The 17,522-nt window shown below is 42.9% G+C and overlaps 2 protein-coding genes across 6 annotated transcripts in view; one reads left to right on the forward strand and one right to left on the reverse strand.

The window, feature by feature from the left end:
- Positions 1 to 15,101, forward strand: part of GARRE1 (granule associated Rac and RHOG effector 1) — a 67,728-nt gene extending 52,627 nt beyond the window's left edge. For all 3 annotated transcript variants that reach the window (XM_030512725.2, XM_030512724.1, XM_030512726.1), the window contains exons 9-14: positions 1,149 to 1,274; positions 1,778 to 2,769; positions 9,759 to 9,924; positions 10,609 to 10,743; positions 11,737 to 11,815; positions 12,376 to 15,101. In XM_030512725.2, coding sequence (XP_030368585.1) covers positions 1,149 to 1,274; positions 1,778 to 2,769; positions 9,759 to 9,924; positions 10,609 to 10,743; positions 11,737 to 11,815; positions 12,376 to 12,699 — 1,822 coding nt within the window. In that variant the 3' untranslated portion in view covers positions 12,700 to 15,101. The remainder of the gene's footprint in view (positions 1 to 1,148; positions 1,275 to 1,777; positions 2,770 to 9,758; positions 9,925 to 10,608; positions 10,744 to 11,736; positions 11,816 to 12,375) is intronic.
- SS18L2 (SS18 like 2) lies at positions 10,661 to 17,496 on the reverse strand. 3 transcript variants are annotated; one of them, XR_003995131.1, is made up of 5 exons: positions 17,369 to 17,496; positions 17,110 to 17,186; positions 16,095 to 16,286; positions 11,429 to 11,586; positions 10,661 to 10,727 (listed from the first exon to the last, which is right to left on the reverse strand). XR_003995131.1 is itself a non-coding variant. In XM_030512728.1 (3 exons), the coding sequence occupies exons 1-3, from the start codon at positions 17,435 to 17,437 to the stop codon at positions 16,199 to 16,201; spliced, it is 234 nt and encodes a 77-aa protein (XP_030368588.1). In that variant the 5' UTR covers positions 17,438 to 17,496; the 3' UTR covers positions 15,444 to 16,198. The 3 variants fall into 3 exon arrangements, 1 of the variants encoding a protein (XP_030368588.1); XR_003995130.1 differs by having other exon boundaries at positions 11,429 to 11,591; XM_030512728.1 differs by lacking the exons at positions 10,661 to 10,727; positions 11,429 to 11,586 and having other exon boundaries at positions 15,444 to 16,286.
- Between the last annotated feature and the right edge of the window lie 26 nt (positions 17,497 to 17,522).

Consider the following 17,522-nt stretch of genomic DNA (forward strand, 5'->3'; position numbering starts at 1 on the left):
CACGATAGTCTGCTGTTAGTCTCCACTCTCCATTAGACTTTTGCACTGGCCATATGGGGCTATTAAAGGGTGAGCGGGTCCTGCTGATCACTCCCTGGCTTTCCAGTCTACGGATCAGCTTATGGATGGGAATCAAGGAGTCTCGGTTGGTGCGATATTGCCGCCGGTGCACTGTTGTGGTCGCAATTGGCACTTGTTGTTCTTCAACCTTCAGCAACCCCACAACAGAAGGATCGTCTGAGAGCCAAATAATCACCATTGTGACGAGTAGTAACAATGAATGCTTATCACAAATATGATTAGACACACTCTGGTCAGATCTGTCGCTATCTCAACCCTTCGTGCCCCACATTGGGCGCCAGAAAGAACTGTCGTGGTTTGAGCCCAGCCGGTAACTCAGAACCACACAGCCGCTCGCTTACTCCCCTCCTTCTTCCTACCCCCGCTCCTGGAGGGATGGGGAGGAGAATCAAAAGAAAGTAACGCCCACGAGTTGAGATAAGAACAGTCCAGTAACTGAGGTATAATACAAAACCACTACTGCTACCACCAATGATAATAACGATAAGGGAAATAACAAGGGGAGAGGATACAATTGCTCACCACCCGCCAACCGATACCCAGCCTGACCCGAGCAGTGATCTGGGCTTGCCGGGTAACTCCCCCCAGTTTATACACTGGGCATGATGTGCTGTGGTATGGAATACCCCTTTGGCCAGTTTGGGTCAGGTGTCCTGTCTCTGCTTCCTCCCGGCTTCCCCTCCTCCCTGGCAAAGCATGAGACTGAGAAAGTCCTTGGTTGGAGTAAACATTGCTTAGCAACAACTAAAAACATCAGTGTTATCAGTGTTGTTCCCAGGCTGAAAGTTAAAAACCACAGCACTGCACCAGCTACTAAGAAGGAGAAAAATGACTGCTATAGCTGAACCCAGGCCAATATTCAACAGTAGAAAGAAACCGAGGCTGCAGGCATAGTCTTTAGGAACCCTCAGGCATCCATACATTGTGCTGCTTTTATTACTTGCAGCTCTGTAGTAGCAGAAGTAGTGCAGCAATTGGTCTTTTATTACCTGACTAGTATGGTAAAATTGTCTAATGTAAAAAAAACCCTAAAATTTTAAATTTTAAGTTAAACTTAATGATTACAGGTGTCTGAAAGAAGATCCAGCAACAATGTCTCTGCTACAGAGGAGTCTGGATCCAGAGAAGACTTTGGGGCTAGTAGATGTGCTCTACACTGCTGTGTTCGACATACACAGGTGGAAGGAAGGAAGGTATATCTCCTCCTGAGCCTTATGCTTTCATGTTCTAGTGTCCTAGTTTAAACAAAGCCATCATGGTTGAAAGATCCGTACTGATGAATTTAATACTACCAGTTCATCAGGAGGGGAAAACAGTAGTCAAACTGAGTGCAGGAAATTGGTAATCTACGTAGGCACCTTGAGAGTACATACAGAGATACAGCAATCTTTTTGAAACCAAATGAGCAGCTTATCCAAGTGTGAAAAAATATTTGTTTCTCTTACAAAAATAATTTATTTTTATTTAATTAGTCACCATTTACATCTTGAAGCACAATTAAAATTTCTTAATGAAAATAGTTAATGCTATTGCAAATACTAGTAATAATTTGCATTGTCACCATAAGAAGTAATTGATGAACTTGGCAATCTTTGGTTTTGTTTCTTCCACTAGCTACTACCCAAATACCCGTTTTCCTCTAAAGTACTAACTCAGTTATGTATAAGGTGGCTTGATATATGTGTTTTTGGTGCAGGGAGCAAGCTTTGCCTTGTATTCAGATCCAGCTACAGCGTGAAATCTCAGACTTTGGGAATCAAGTTGACATGCCATCCGGAAATGGAAGCAAATCTTCAGGTGGTCTGCAAAAGACGTTCTCAAAACTGACTTCACGGTTTACAAAAAAAACTTCCTGCACCAGTACAAGTAATACTGGAAGTTACTCAATCCCCAGTACGCCTTCCAAAAATGTCTTCATAAGTTCCAACTCAGAGGAGAAAGCTAAAATGCCCACTAACATAGACGCAAGGTTACAGAGCATCTTGAACATTGGTAACTTTCCTAGGACTGCAGATCCACTGCAGTCAGTTCAGAGCACAAATAACCAGCTAGTGAATGGGTTTCTAGTTGAAAGACGGGACAACTTCTTCAAACCGGATGATGGCAAGGATGACAAAGGTATGAATTTACCAACTGATCAAGAAATGCAGGATGTTATAGATTTCTTGTCTGGTTTTAACATGGGCAAATCCCAGCAGACTTCTCCGATGGTGAAAAGAAGGAACTCTGTTGCATCCTCTACAGCAACAGAACAAAAATCAGGAACAGTACAACAGCAACCGCAGTCTGTCTCTCACACACCACTGCATCCTTCCCAACAAGGCTTGTCACAGCAACAGCAGTCACAAAAGCAGCAGCAGCAACAAATGCAGTATTACCAACACTTGCTTCAACCAATTGGACCACAGCAACGTGTACCTGCCAAATGGATAACTAATTCTTCACAGCAGCAAGCCCAAGCTGTTGGAGCTGGATTGTCTCATATAAACCAGTGGAACAATCCTGGTTTTTCAGATTTAAGCTCTGATTTGTACAGCTTGGGTCTTGTGAGCAGTTATATGGACAATATGATGTCGGAGATGTTAGGACAGAAACCACAAGGACCTAGAAACAACACGTGGCCGAATCGTGACCAAACTGATGGAGTGTTTGGGATGTTGGGAGAAATCCTGCCTTTTGACCCTGCAGGTATGTACCTTTTCATTTATTGTGGGTTGGTTTGTTGTTTTGGGGGTTTTTTTGGTTTGTTTTTTCTTTCTTTTTTTATAAGGATCCTTTCACAAAGAATACTGTTTAATATTGCTATCAATAACTGTCATTTCCTAGAGCTATTAACCAAATGCTAAGGTGCTTACAGAGGCCAGCAGATATTTGTATGTATGCATTCTTAAATGAACGAAAGTACAAGAAAGTTTCATTAGTAACTAAGAATGGGAACAGATTCCTTGCTTCTTGTCCCAGCTGTGGTAGTTCTGATCTTTCCTATATGGACTGTATCAAAGTACTGAGATACTTAAGAGATGATGTTCCTCCTGTTGATAATTTGTGAAATTGTTTAAAACTCTTGAACTTGTGTATTTTACCTCTCTCCAGGATGATCCTTAGTGCTCTTTACCAGTCCTGCAGTCTGGAGATACAACCGGATTGCATCTTTCCCATATCCCTGCATTTCCCCTCCATTACTGTGCAGTTGCGTGGGAGTCCTACTGATTCCTGTTCCACAGCTGTGACTGCAGTGAGAAGCTTGGATGCCAGAGGGTTAGAGACTCTGAAAGAGCAACTCCGGTGTGGTTTGCCAGATGTGTCTGAACCACCAGTGAACTGTAAATCTAGAGGGATTACTGTCAAAAGATGAAGTGAGATAAAATTTTATAGCCATAAGCAAATAGGTAAAGACTATGAAATTGACGGTAGAGCCTAGCAGGAGATTAATGAATTCTTCTGATAGTAGTACTAAGAACAACTTACAAATTCACTATCTCATAAATATAATTTCTGTTGGCCTGGAACATAACTACAGAAACTAGTATGCATTTAGGAAAACTGCCTGGCGGGAGGCAGTGCTCACACCAACAAGGAAAACCTGTTATCAAACCACAGAATCCGCTTCCCGCGCCCCTTTGCATGTGCATGAGGACTTGTGGAGGTATCTTGGAACTCAGTTTTGATAGTTAGTTTGTCAACTTAGTTGATAAATCAGTGGAGTTTCATCATGGTTTAGGCCGAGCCGGTAACTCAGAACCACACAGCCGCTTGCTCATTCCCCCTTCTTTTTCCCCCGCCCTGTTCCTGGCAGGATGAGGAGGAGAATTGAAAGAATGTAAATCCCACGGATTGAGATAAGAACAGCCCAGTAACTTAAGGTATAATACAAAACCACTACTGCTACCACCAATAATGATGATAAGGGAAATAACAAGGGGAGAGAACATAAAACTAAAAGGGGGAGGAAAAGGAACAATAAACACAAGTGATGCACAATACAATTGCTCACCACCCACTGACCGATACCCAGCCTGACCCGAGCAGCAGTCTGGGCCTTCCGGTAACTCCCCCCATTTTCTATACTGGGCATGACGTGCTGTGGTATGGAATACCCCTTTGGCCAGTTTGGGTCAGGGGTCCCGTCTCTGCTTCCTCCCAGCTTCCCGTGCCCCTCCTCACTGGCAGAGCATGAGACTGAAAAGTCCTTGATTGGAGTAAACATTACTTAGCAACAACTAAAAATATTGGTGTGTTATCAGTGTTGTTCTCAGACTAAAGCTGAAACACAGCACTGCACCAGCTACTAAGAAAGAGAAAAATAGCTGTTACAGCTGAACCTAGGACAGTATCCACCCCTTATTCCATACCATTCATGTCATGCTCAGGTCCCACATTTTTCAATATGCCACTGCTTTTGTCTCTTGATATATATGTGTGTGTACATATATATATACACACACACGCACGCATACACGCACACAAAGAGACAGATATTCCTTGGTCCATGGGCCATCCCTATAATGTTCACTGAGTTCATTCAGTCCATGATGTTAGGGTCCATCTGTCTTTAATAGTCTTTCAGGGCAGGAGAGACGGTGTGTTGGATTGTTGCCTGCTGACAACACCGCTTAACTTGTCTCATCAAAGTTCATTCTTTGCTGGGGTGATGAGGGAACTCAGGGTCAGTCAATGGTGGCCTGAGGGCAGTTCTGGAAGACTCATGCTGCTGCTGCCGGCTTTTGCCATGACTTTATTCTCCGCTGATGGTCATGACAGCACATATCTTCTTTTCAAAGCCCAGAGTAGCAGAGATGGGCAGCTAGCTGATGGGCCATAGAAGTGTTATATAGCAGGCAACAGTATATAATTGAGTTCATTGGCTGTTTTCCCCCAAAATTAAATCCCCTTGAGGTACACACTGGACTTCCCCATCTTCCTGCATTACCTACCAAGTGTATCCAGGTCCCTGAGCAAAAGCAACCCCACGAGTGGGTTTGCCTTTACCTGAAGCAGGAATAACCCAGACTGTCTTCCCCAACAAATTCTTTATGTGCACCACAGGAACTTTATCCCCCTCTACAGTACGTAAAAGTTCTGATTGGGCTGGGCCAGCCCTGTTGGCAGATCCCCTAGCATTGACCAACCAGGTGGCTTTTGGTAAATGTGTATCCCAGTGTTTGAAAGTCCCACCACCCATTGCTCTCAGTGTAGTTTTTAACAGCCCATTGTAGCATTCGATTTTCCCAGAGGCTGGTGCATGGTAGGGGATGTGCTATACCCACTCAATGCCATGCTCTTTGGCCCAAGTGTCTATGAGGTTGTTCCGGAAATGAGTCCCATTGTCTGACTCAATTCTCTCAGGGGTGCCGTGTCACCACAAGACTTGTTTCTCAAGGCCCAGGATAGTGTTCCGGGCAGTGGCGTGGGGCACAGCGTATGTTTCCAGCCAGCCGGTGGTTGCTTCACCATGGTAAGCACATAGCGCTTGCCCTGGCGGGTTGGTGGGAGTGTGATATAGTCAATCTGCCAGACCTCCCCATACTTGTACTTCAGCCATCGTCCTCCATACCAGAGAGACTTTAACCACTTGGCTTGCTTAATGGCAGCACACGTGTCACATTCGTGAATAACCTGGGCAATAGTGTCCATTGTTAAGTCCACCCCTCGATCACAAACCTATCTCTATGTTGCGTCTCTGCCTTGATGGCCTGAGGTGTCATGGGCCCACCGGGCTAAAAATAATTCACTCTTATGTTGCCAATCTAAGTCCATCTGAGCCACTTCAATCTTAGCAGCTTTATCCACTTGCTGGTTGTTCTGGTGTTCCTCAGTGGCCCGATTCTTGGGTACATGAGCACCTATGTGGCGTACCTTCACCACCAGGTTCTGCACCCGGGCAGCGATATCTTGCCACAGTGCAGCAGCCCGGATGGGTTTACCTCTGCGCTGCCAGTTGCTCTGCTTCCATTGCTGCAACCACCCCCACAGGGCATTTGCCACCATCCATGAGTCAGTATAGAGATAAAGCACTGGCCGTTTTTATCGTTCAGCAATGTCCAAGGCCAGCTGGATGGCTTTCACCTATGCAGACTGACTCGATTCACCCTCTCTTTCAGCAGTTTCTGCAACTTGTCGCAGGGGACTCCACACAGCTGCCTTCCATCTCCGATGCTTTCCCACAATACGGCAGGACCCATCAGTAAACAAGGCATATTGCTTTTCACTCTCTGACAGTTCATTATATGGTGGGGCCTCTTCAGCACGTGTCACCTCCTCTTCTGGTGACATCCCAAAATCTTTGCCCTCTGGCCAGTCCATGATGACTTCTAGAATTCCTGGATGACAGCGATATCGTGTTTGAGCTCGTTGTGTAATTATGCAGCCCACTTAGTCCATGTACCATCGGTTGCATGATGTGTAGAGGAGACCCTGCCTTTGAACATCCAGCCCAGCACGGGCAACCGGGGTGCCAGGAGAAGCTGTGCTTCAGTGCCAATCACTTCTGAGGCAGCTCGAACCCCTACACAGGCTGCCGGTGAAGTGGGAGTATAGCTGGCCACAGATCCTCTACATCCTCGACTCTAAAAGCAGAGGGGTTGAGCTCGAGTCTCCTCCCGGGGCTTTCTGCCAGAGGCTGCAGGTAGGACCATTCTCCCCAGCTGCGGTATAGAGCACATTTTTCACATCTGGCCCGGCCCGGACTGGTCCAAGGGCTACTGCGTGAACTATTTCTCATTTAATTTGTTCAAAGGCTTGTTGTTGCTCAGGGCCCCGTTTGAAATCATTCTCCTTCTGTGTCATGTGATAGAGAGGGCTTACAATCAGACTGTAATTTGGGATGTGCATTCTCCAGAACCCCACAACACCTCAGAAAGCTTGTGTTTCTTTCTTGTTAGTTGGTGGAGACATTGCTGTTATCTTGTTGATGACGTCTGTGGGGATCTGGCGATGTCCATCTTGCCATTTTATTCCCAAAAATTGAATCTCCTGTGCAGGTCCCTTGACCTTGCTCCATTTTATGGCAAAACCGGCCTTCAGCAGGGTTTGGATTATCTTCCTCCCTTTCTCAAAAACTTCTTCCGCTGTATCACCCCACACGATGATGTCATCAATGTATTGCAGGTGTTCTGGAGCTTGCCCCTGTTCCAGTGCAGTCTGGATCTGTCCTTGGCAGATGGTAGGGCTGTGTTTCCACCCCTTGGGCAGTCAGTTCCAAGAGTACTGGATGACCCTCCAGGTAAAAGCGAACTGTGGCCTGCATTCTGCTGCCAAAGGGATTGAGAAAAATGCATTGGCAATGTCAATTGTGGCATACCACTTGGCTGCCTTTGACTCCAGTTCATACTGAAGCTCTAGCTTGTCTGGTATGGCAGCACTCAATGGTGGTGTGACTTCATTCAGGCCACGATAGTCTGCTGTTATTCTCCACTCTCCATTAGACTTTTGCACTGGCCATATGGGGCTATTAAAGGGTGAGCGGGTCCTGCTGATCACTCCTTGGCTCTCCAGTCTACAGATCTGCTTATCCCCTGAGAGACTAGACCAGGTGGACAGCTGCTTAATTTCCTCCATCTCCAAGGCTGCTATACTAAAAGCCCATCAGTACCCTTTTTGGTCTTTGAAGTACCCTCTCCCACTTAGCAACAACTAAAACATCGGTGTTTTATTAGCATTGTTCTTGGACTAAAGCCGAAACACAGCACTGTGCCAGCTACTAAGGAGAAAAAATAACTGTTACAGCTGAACCCAGGACAAGTTTATAAAGCAAAAATAGGCAGTATAGTTATGTTATCAAATGCTTCTTAACAATTTCAAGTCCGAATTAGCGTCATCTTATTTAAATGTCCTTACGCTATATACTTAAGGAAGATTACAATGTTTAAGGATAAAATTATTTTCAGCAAGCGCCAAATACATGTGTAGAAAGGACTGGCATTTTCAGCATTTTGAATCCATTGTATTTCTGTAGGATTTTTCTTTTGATCTTTATAAAGCTACTTGTTCCATTGGCTGGGTATGTTGAATACTAAGGACTTTGAAAGCGACAATTTGAAAAGGTGACTTACTCAAGTTGACAGATGGTGCTGTCGATTAAGACATATGTTCCTACAGTAGAAGTGATAAGTAGACAGTATTTGCCACAGGTCTGGGGTTTAAAAAACCAAACAAAAATTTCCAATCAGGTAGGCTTTTCCATTGGAAATGTAACTTTTCTTCATGTAACCTGCCAAGTTGAGCTGTGATGTAGGCGTTTTCAATTTAAGCTCTAGTTAATGTAGCACAGAAAGCTCTAAAACACAAAACACTTGTTCATTTCCAGACTTTCTTGGGAATTTGTACATTTGTCATTTGAAACAAATGGCATTACTTTTTTGACACATATTTTCAGAGCCTGGAAATGGTGTCTCTTTTCAGATGCAAATCTGCTAATAAAGAATTTTAAAAATTGATGGCCTTTCATGTCAAAGGCTTAACTAGTGACCAAAAATGTTTTGCAGTAGTTTCGTAATCTGGGGGAATATTTTGTTTCTGACAGCTGTCAGATAGCTCTGTCACTTGCTTACATAATAAAGAATGGGTAGAAACAAAGTTTTTTTTTCCTTGTCATTTGAATTTGCATCCAACAAAACACTGTGGAGCTGTCTTCTGAATGTGCCAAATGAAAACGAGGAAACTTTTCTCCTGAATGCTGAATTGAGTGTAGGGAAGCCATCACATGAAAGACTGATTTCTGCTTTGAGCCGTGCATGCTTGGTGAATGTTCTTCAGCCTCCACTCTTAGTTTAAAACTGAGACCAGCAAGCCAACAGCTCTGTACTTCCTGCTGCAAGTACTATGCGTGTAGTCTAGACATTTTCCACAGATCCAGTCAGATTGCAAAGTTTTGCCTCAGGGGAAGAGCGGGGGGAAAAGCTAAAAGAAAAAGCAGCTGTGGAAACTCAATTTACACTGACTCACAACAGCATTCTTTTTAATACAAGAATTACTGGCTGTGATCAGTTGAGCATTGAAACCACTTTGGGATTAAGGCTTTTTCTGTCTGCTCAAGATCATGCTGATCACTTTTCAGATGCTTGGGACACGTAAAGCCTTTTAAGAATGGAAGAATTTTCAAGAATTACTGCTTTTTTTTTCCATACACATCAATCTTACTCGGAAATACCTTGCAGGTCAGGATCAGAATGTTTTTCAAATTGCTGTCTGGTCTTTGTAGGAAGTAGGCAATTTGTGGGCTGTATGTTCTGATACGTTCAATCTGAGATTCTGATTTGTCAGAGTAAGCAGGATCACAGCATAGCTGGAAATCATATTGCAGTCTGGAATCAACTACAATAATTGGTATGTTCCTTCTCTCTGAGCTTGGGTAAATGTACAGGCTTTAATTATGTCAGCATATGCTGATGGGATGTTGGACCTTTCAGTGTATGGACATGATCATAGTGACAAATATTATTATTTCCTTGATGGAAGGCAAGGGGCAGGTGTACTTCCATGTGAGATTATTCAATATGTATGGATGTGTCTTTACTGCTCCATGAAGAGGTATCAACTGTTGTGTGGCATTTGTTATCTGTGAGGGAATTATTTTCTGTTAGTGGGGTATGGTCAAGCCTAAAGGATTAAATGAGGGAGATAACTGCAGTAGAAAAAGCTGAATGTCAGCAACTGACTTCTTGGTTTCTTTTGTTCAGTTGGCTCTGACCCAGAATTTGCCCGCTATGTTGCTGGGGTCAACCAGGCTATGCAACAGAAAAGGCAAGCACAGCATGTCCGTCGCCCAAGCAACACACGTAGCAACTGGCCTCTCTCTGATGATCCTCATAAAACCTGGCCCTTTCCGGAGTATTTCACAGAAGGGTAAGATTTGGAAGGCTACACATTTCTATTGTATATGAGTCTGTTTTACTCACAAACTTGGCAGAATGTGGGACTATGGGTGTTTTTTCCAATTGCTGCTGCATCTGTGGAAGCTGCACTTCATTATGTTGAGTGAGAAATCAACCCTTCCTGCTTTGCTGGTACCGAGACACTGACATTTGTTTGATGTCTCCTTTATAGTGGAATGTATACTGACTCTGACTTGAACAGAGGAAACAAGGAATTTATAGCACAGATTTATTCAGAATTGTTTTCTTTCAGCATTTTGAAAACATTTGAGACCTAGTTTTGATGAGAAGTGATGCTGTTGAAGTTGCAGTACCTGGCTCAATTCAGCTTTCCAGATTTTAGCCATCAGTCTTGCTATACTATAAGGCAGGTACCTTACAGCAAGTACATTAGTAGTGCTTAATCTCTTCCAAATCATGACTATTTATCACAACAGAAGTGTTTCAAGATCCTCTATTTATCCTTACTTAGAAGTAAGTGAGAGCTATTTGTATTACAAATTTAATTTTACAAATTCTACATTTTACAAAGCATTGAAAAGTCTTTGTGCTGTGAGGTATCACCAGTGACTAAGATTCAGCATAATGTCCTAGGGCATACAGTCTGGACCAGGCACTACAAATACAAGGGCTAATACAACTCTTTGTCTTGCAGTGATGTGACAAATAGCTGGTCTGGTACTCAAGGAGACTCTGCCAGCTCAAGTGATGAGACCTCTTCAGCTAATGGAGACAGTTTGTTCTCCATGTTCTCAGGGCCAGACCTTGTTGCTGCTGTAAAGCAGAGAAGGTGAGCAAAATGAACATAAATACATATTGCTTCATAAGAGTTCTTTTTCTGGTAATTTCATTTCAGTAGCCACACAAAGGGCATCTCTGCTAATTAGATGAAGGTATACAAACATCCGTGTGTACACCACACTGATGATATGGATCAGTGTACAGTGTATCTGGCTATAATGCTCCCATATTGCATTATTTTAGTAGCTGTCTCCTTATACAAACTAGTACCTGTGCAAATAGCCAGCTGTTAGCTGAAATTCAGCATGTCTAGAAAAGATCTGACACTTTCCCTCTTACAAGAGTATCTACTTTGGATGGATGCCACTTCTTTCTAAACTACTGAGACATTAGAGATCATCTTTGAATTGGCTTTCTAAACTGAATACAGTTTAGAATAAACACACACACCCCAACCCAAAACAAACAAAAACCAAAACCGAGCAGATTTTGCATAATGCACATGTCAAGGACTTCTATTTGGTATTAGGTCACAAATTTAAACCAAAGGTAGAACATTTTTTCCTTAGTAAATTCACTGTGCTTCAGCAGATGTTTCACTTCCTCAGCTGTTTCTTTTGTCTTGTCTGTAAAGTTATTTCAGAAAAGATACTTAAAAAAAAAAAGGAAAAAAAACCCAACAAACCCACAAAAGGTGAGAGCAGATAGAAGAAAAAAGGCAATTTCTTTCTTACTGTCAAACTTCTTCAAAGTGGGCAAAAGCCTAGCCCATCTTCCTTTCACCTCTAAAATATGTGTGCGTGTTGCTGAAGCAGTAGCTCAAAGAACTACTGCACTGTTAAGCCTTTGACAGTGTTCAGTAATGAATTTCTTTCTGCTTTGCTTCTCCTACCTGTACTGAGCAGACATGAAACAAGACTAAATGTCAGTACACATTCTAGGCTGTCGGGTGTGACAGAATGAAGCTGCAGAATGGTATTTGCCAGTGGAAGATTAATTATAAATAAAATAATAAAGTAAATGTTACTGTCTTTCTGGGCAGAAAACACAGTAGTGGCGAACAGGAACCGAGTACACTACCATCACCACCTCTTCTTTCTGCAGCAGATGACCGTAATCAGGTAAGCTAAGAATGGCTTTGCTTCGTCATTTTTCCTATTTGTATTTGGGGGTGGTCTACTCTAGGAGGACAACTAGAATAGCATCTGTATCTGCAGATAGTTCAGCTAAACCCCAAGCCATCAGCACATAAGTAGTACTAGATGTTTTTATCAAACTTACCAGGTTTAAATGTTAAAATTCAAGTTGAGCTAAGAGGCAACACAGTCAATTTTAATTGTTTGTGCAGAGAAAACTGAAGTACCACTAGATTTATTACCAGTCTTGCTAGAAGTTTTGACTTGGAACAGGACTACTCTGTGTCAAGCAAATGTGCTGAAGTAAATAAAAAGGTTTTTCAATAGGGAGGTATTTTAAGAATTGGGAGTGCTATATCTATGTATCAATTCTGCTTTCAAACATTAATTTATCTTCTGAAAATGTCTTAAGGAGGGGGATAGGGTGATGTATTAAGTATTGTCACAAAGTGTTTTGTTATTGGAAAAAACCAAAACAAGCAAAAAAAACCCCACCCAAACCAAACCCCCACCAATCCCAAACCCAACTCATCTTGTTTTCTCAGGATAGTAAGACCAAGACCTGGCCTCCCAAGGCACCGTGGCAGCATACATCCTCTGTCACGAGCACCCTGCCTGGTCAGAGTACATCTTTGTATCCCATAAGCAGCCCTGTCAGCCAGTGGAGCGACACGATGCAGATCCTGCAGTCACCCATGTGGGCAGCAGCCAACGACTGCGCTCCAGCAGCAGGACTTTCCTCTAACTTTGCCTATGCGCAGCAGCAGCAGCAATCACAGCAGGCTTCCCAGCACAAACAGATGAATAAGGGCTTTAAATCTTTCCCTGTGAAGCACGAACGCAGACCATCTTACCTGCATCAGTACTGACTGCTTCTCATGTTGGGACATGCAGCACAGGGCCAAACATAAATTACCTGTACTTTGTTTCACAATTGTGTATTGGCTGTATCCTGTTTATCTCATTAAATATGGAACTGAGGGGGTTTGGGTGAGATATGCAAACTCTTGAATTCTGATTTACAGTGCTGAGCAAATATGGCCAATATGTTTGTTTGATATATCTGAAGCAGCCCAAAACTGTGATGTAGAAATGCTTTTAAAAACGTGTATATTGCCTTTACTTTCAAAATTTACTTTTTTTTTTTTTTTTAAGAACTGCTGAAGGACTACCATACAAGAAACACTGTATTTTATAGCTATTTTTCATATAGATTTATAGTTAAGCATCTTACTGAAACACATTGAATATGTTGAAGCAAATACATAGTGGTCACTTTGCTCAACACTGTGTTTAAATTTATAATGGCCAAGCTGTAAAGCCTTTTTATTCTCCATAAATAGCCTGTGGGCAGCTCTTTTTAAATGAAGTGCAGCAGCAGCTTTGTGTGTGCCACACAAGTGTGTTCATGGTGAGCCTGTTGCAGAAACATTGCAAAATTGAGTTTTGTGATAGTTTCTTTACTCTAAGTAAAGATCAGCAACAGAACCACTCCAGCTTGTGTCACAAATGTTACCTGAGCTGCTTAAAGTAGATGGCATCTGTGTGGATAATAAGACACTGGTTTTCAAACAAATACACAGTTTCCTACTGCTTCGTTTGGCCAAAGGCATATCCACACAGTGCTTGTCAAGTGTGCAAAAGTATAGCCGAAAAGACTACTTGCATATATTTGAAGTCTTATTTCAGATGCTACAGTTGATTAAAAATTGTGAGCTGGCTCAGAAGATACTAAACTGAAATGTGGGGTAGCAGTTAGTTAAAAGAACATTATTTTTTTTTAAAAGGATAAAGTAATTATTTGCAGTCAATATGTGCCATTAAGTGAACCTGTGGAATTAGGAATAATCTTCCAACCAAAGTGGATCCGGGAGAGTGACTGGTGCTTAAAAATTGAAAAACAATGGTAAATATATGTATAGCTATCCCACTGTATATTAATTGAGATTACAGAAGATTCTTTATATAGTTAGAGCTTATTTAAATTTTCATACTTCATCTTTGAAAGAGTCTAAAAACCACAATATTTTCTGGTATAAGAGTTTTGACAGTATTAATCTTATTTTTGTATTTTTCTTAAGTCATATCATTCTAATACGTTAACTACTAGTAAAATGGTTTATTAGTTCTAACAACATAATTTTTCAATGAAGATAAAGCACATTTGTTGGTTTTGGTTTTACAAACTAAGTACATCTATATCTAAAGATACCAAAAAATAAATACATTATATATATATAAAAATAAAAAGTATACACAACACTAAAACTATTAAACATGTGGGTATTTAAAACCCATCCACCTTTTTTGTTTGTTTGGTGACGGGCTGTATTTGCAGGCCCTGATTGTTACCTTTTGTGCTGTTTGAGGATGCCAATGTTGCCTGTATTTATGATATTGTCACCATGTTTTCTGAAACTTCATACTTACCATGTTTACAAAGATTTGTTTGCTGTACATAGACTTTTTACAGTAATGTGCTTTGCACAATCAGTGTGGCTTCTGTCTGTAAATTGTTTATGGTCTGTACTGCTATGATTTTGAAAACCCTCTGCTGAAAATGTTAGTGGTTATTTAACTTGATGAATGGTTTTTGAGTTTCCTAAACCTTGTCATTTAGAGCTAATATTAAACCCTAAATTTGGTTGTACTTACTGGTTATTCATACTAAGACCAAAATGGGAGTTAATGAAAACACTTAATTTTGAACTTTTTCTAACAAGTGCCAAAATTATTGCTATAGTTTTTGCAGTTTGTTCATAAAGACAAATGCTGGCAAGTTTCTGGGCCTACAGAAGTAAATTGCGAAAACAAAGCAAGTCTGTCTGCATTTTGACCATGTAGGTGCTACTATGTCCTTTGCTTCCATCGTTTTGAACACTGGTAATTTTAAGAATTGTTGCACTTGGCAAATGAGTCTTGCCATTAAACTTCACTTACACTGCCAAGTGCAAGGGTTTGGTGCTTAGTTAACTTACCCTTATTGCAGTGCTTCTTGTGAATAGCTAATGCTTCTGAACTGGAACTGTACATTTTGTATTTTAAAGCTTCTGTAAAAGTAAACTATTTGCTTTATTAAAGATATACATTTAATAGGTCATACCTGTTTAAAATATGCACCTTGCTGAAAATGAGCAGCACCTTAAACTGTAACTTTGGTTTGTAAACAAAGATCTTATTTCATTAACATGGGATTATTCAACAGTTGTTTGAAAATTGTCAGCTGCCTACTTACTGACTCATCATGTAAAAATGAACTTTATGCACTGGACTTCACTGCTTTGAAGCATCTTTAAGGCTACTTTTTCAAGTAGAATGCACTGAAGAACATGATACAGAAAATGCCTTAGCAGTGTCTTTGAACAAGCAGTGCTAATGAACATTAGCATACTAAGTTAATTGAGCTTTTAGGAATCACAGAGTAAGTAACTTTGATGGTAATGAGCAAATTGTAAACTTCCCCCAACTCTTAATAAGGCTGTTAGTGTAGCTTAGGTCTGTCATGCCTCTGAAATGCAGTATCTGAGGTGTGCAAGCTGTGCTCTTTCTGGGTGAGAGTACCCAAGTGTACAGCGGACCATAAATGCTGACAAACACTCAGGAAGTGTACAAGTCCATTGTGATTATGCAAGAATTTACTTGTTTACAGAGTCTACAGTACAGAGCATTTCAAGCAAAAAGGAAGTCTTGACACAACTAGGGCAAACACACAGCCTTCTCTCACTGGAGTAAAGGCTCTGTTTCTCCCTTGCACCCGACTGCCACGTTATGCAAGAGTCTCACCCTTCCTAGAGACATTAACATTTCTGCTTCACTACATCACCGACCTGCTCTTTTGTTAACATGTAATGTGAATCCAGAAATATAATTTACAAAGAACATCTTTAATTTATTAAGCTCTTACAGTACAAGGTACAAAACAGTCATCTGCTTGCATATGTGGCAAAAAATGACTGCCTTTGTTGTGCTGGAGGTAGAAGTTATCCAGTTAAATGCTTCCCTGTTATTGTACAGTTTTAGTCATGAAAGTCTCTGCCTCATGAGACTGCGTAGGGCCTCCAGTGGGCCCTCTGGTAGCACTGTCCTGACCACCAGGCTGTGTTCAGTAGTACACTACATGTAGTTTTTCAGAGGGGAAAAAAAAAGGGACTATGATAATGATCACCTTTAAGTTCTGCTTACAGCAAGAGGGAAGAAGCTAGCCTAATAGTAGATCAAAAGCTACATTCACATTTTCAACAGAAAAGCATGGATGACTTTTTACCTGCCTGTCAAGACCACACCCTCTCAGCTCACAAAGCAGTGACTCTAAACTAAGTAGTTCTACAGGTGGTTAAAGCATCCCTGCTTGTGTCCAGGTAAGCGCAGTCACTCTGCAGTCTTCTGCGTGCTGGGTGGTGTCGCATCAGCAATTGTAGCTAAATAAATGAGGTTTCTGTGGAGGATATGCTGGTACCTAGGAGAGGAAGAAACAAAATATCTGGGAAATGTGTTCTTTTCCAGCAAACTACCCACACTTCAAGAGTCACCTTTATAATCTGATCAAGATTTGCTGTTACGGAAAGAAAAAGCAAACTATGAAAATAACAATAATAAATCAGGGCAAACGCCTCTATATCCAGTTCTTGTTCTAAAGCCCAGAATGCTGCACTGAACTGCACTCTATAATCAGGTATGTGCTACAACCCCACTCTGACAGCAAACACCTACATTAAGTTCTTTCTGTGGTCAATACTGAAAAGATGCAGAGCTTCAGGAAGCAGCTCAGGGCTACAAGATGACGCAGCTCCAGTGCTGGGCAGGCCTGAGCGTGCAGCCAGCACGGCTCGGCGCCGCCAACCTGCCCGTTCTGGAGGTCCCCTGCAAGTAAGTTCAGCGAGAGCCGAGCTGCTGCAGAGACAGCATCAGATGACGCTCACTATGTGCAAATACCACTCAGTGTATCATCTCGCACACCGGCGGCGGGGAGGAGCTTGACCAACAGCGCTGGTTTTCATACTGACACATAACAAAAACCTCAGCACAAAGGAGCAGCTATCAGATTCACTTTGTGCAGTGGTGATTTCGCTTCACAACTCCGTGAAAGTAATTTTTGGGAAGACTCTTAAGCAGCACAAGCGCACTTTCTTCTTAACGCAGGAAAGCTCTGGAGAGCGGGAAGCGTTTCACGCCCGTCAGAAAAGCGCGGCCCGCGAAGCTCTGGGGTCTCGGGCTGTCCCGGAGGAGGCCGGGGAAGGATCAGCGCCTGCGCGGCGCCCGCGGGGTCTCGGCTCACTTACTGCACACAGTCGCTGGCCCGGCCCTTGCTCTGGTACTCCACGATGCACCGGATCAGCTGGTCGTTCTCCTCCAGCAGCTAGGGCACAGGAGCGCGCCGTCACCGCCCGCCGCGGCCCGCTACCGCCCCACACCCAGGGCCAGCGGGGCCAGCTCTACCTCAGCCGAGCCGGCAAGGCCAGTGCCGCCGCCACCACCACCTCCGCCGCCACCACTGCCAGCACCGCCGCAGTCGCGGCGGCCCCCACGGCCAGCACTCACCCGCTGCAGCGTCTCCTGGTTCACCTCCGCCTTCCCGCGCAGCCGCTCCGGCACGAACGCCACCGACATGTCCCTGCCGCCACCGCCGCCTCGCGCAAGGGCTGACGGGAACCGGCGGCCCCAACGGCCCCGCCCTCCGCACGCTCCCATTGGC

This window comes from Strigops habroptila, chromosome Z (genome assembly GCF_004027225.2).
Source record: "Strigops habroptila isolate Jane chromosome Z, bStrHab1.2.pri, whole genome shotgun sequence".
Classification (NCBI taxonomy): Eukaryota; Metazoa; Chordata; class Aves; order Psittaciformes; family Psittacidae; genus Strigops; species Strigops habroptila.

What these genes read in the sequence shown, in the direction of transcription:
- SS18L2 (XM_030512728.1), bottom strand. Translation starts at nt 17,437, where the DNA reads ATGTCGGTGGCGTTCGTGCCGGAGCGGCTGCGCGGGAAGGCGGAGGTG. An exon ending in ACCAGGAGACGCTGCAGCGG is followed by an intron (nt 17,187 to 17,368) that starts GTGAGTGCTGGC and finishes CCTGTGCCCTAG; the next exon opens with CTGCTGGAGGAGAACGACCA. An exon ending in CGGGCCAGCGACTGTGTGCA is followed by an intron (nt 16,287 to 17,109) that starts GTAAGTGAGCCG and finishes TTCCTCTCCTAG; the next exon opens with GTACCAGCATATCCTCCACA.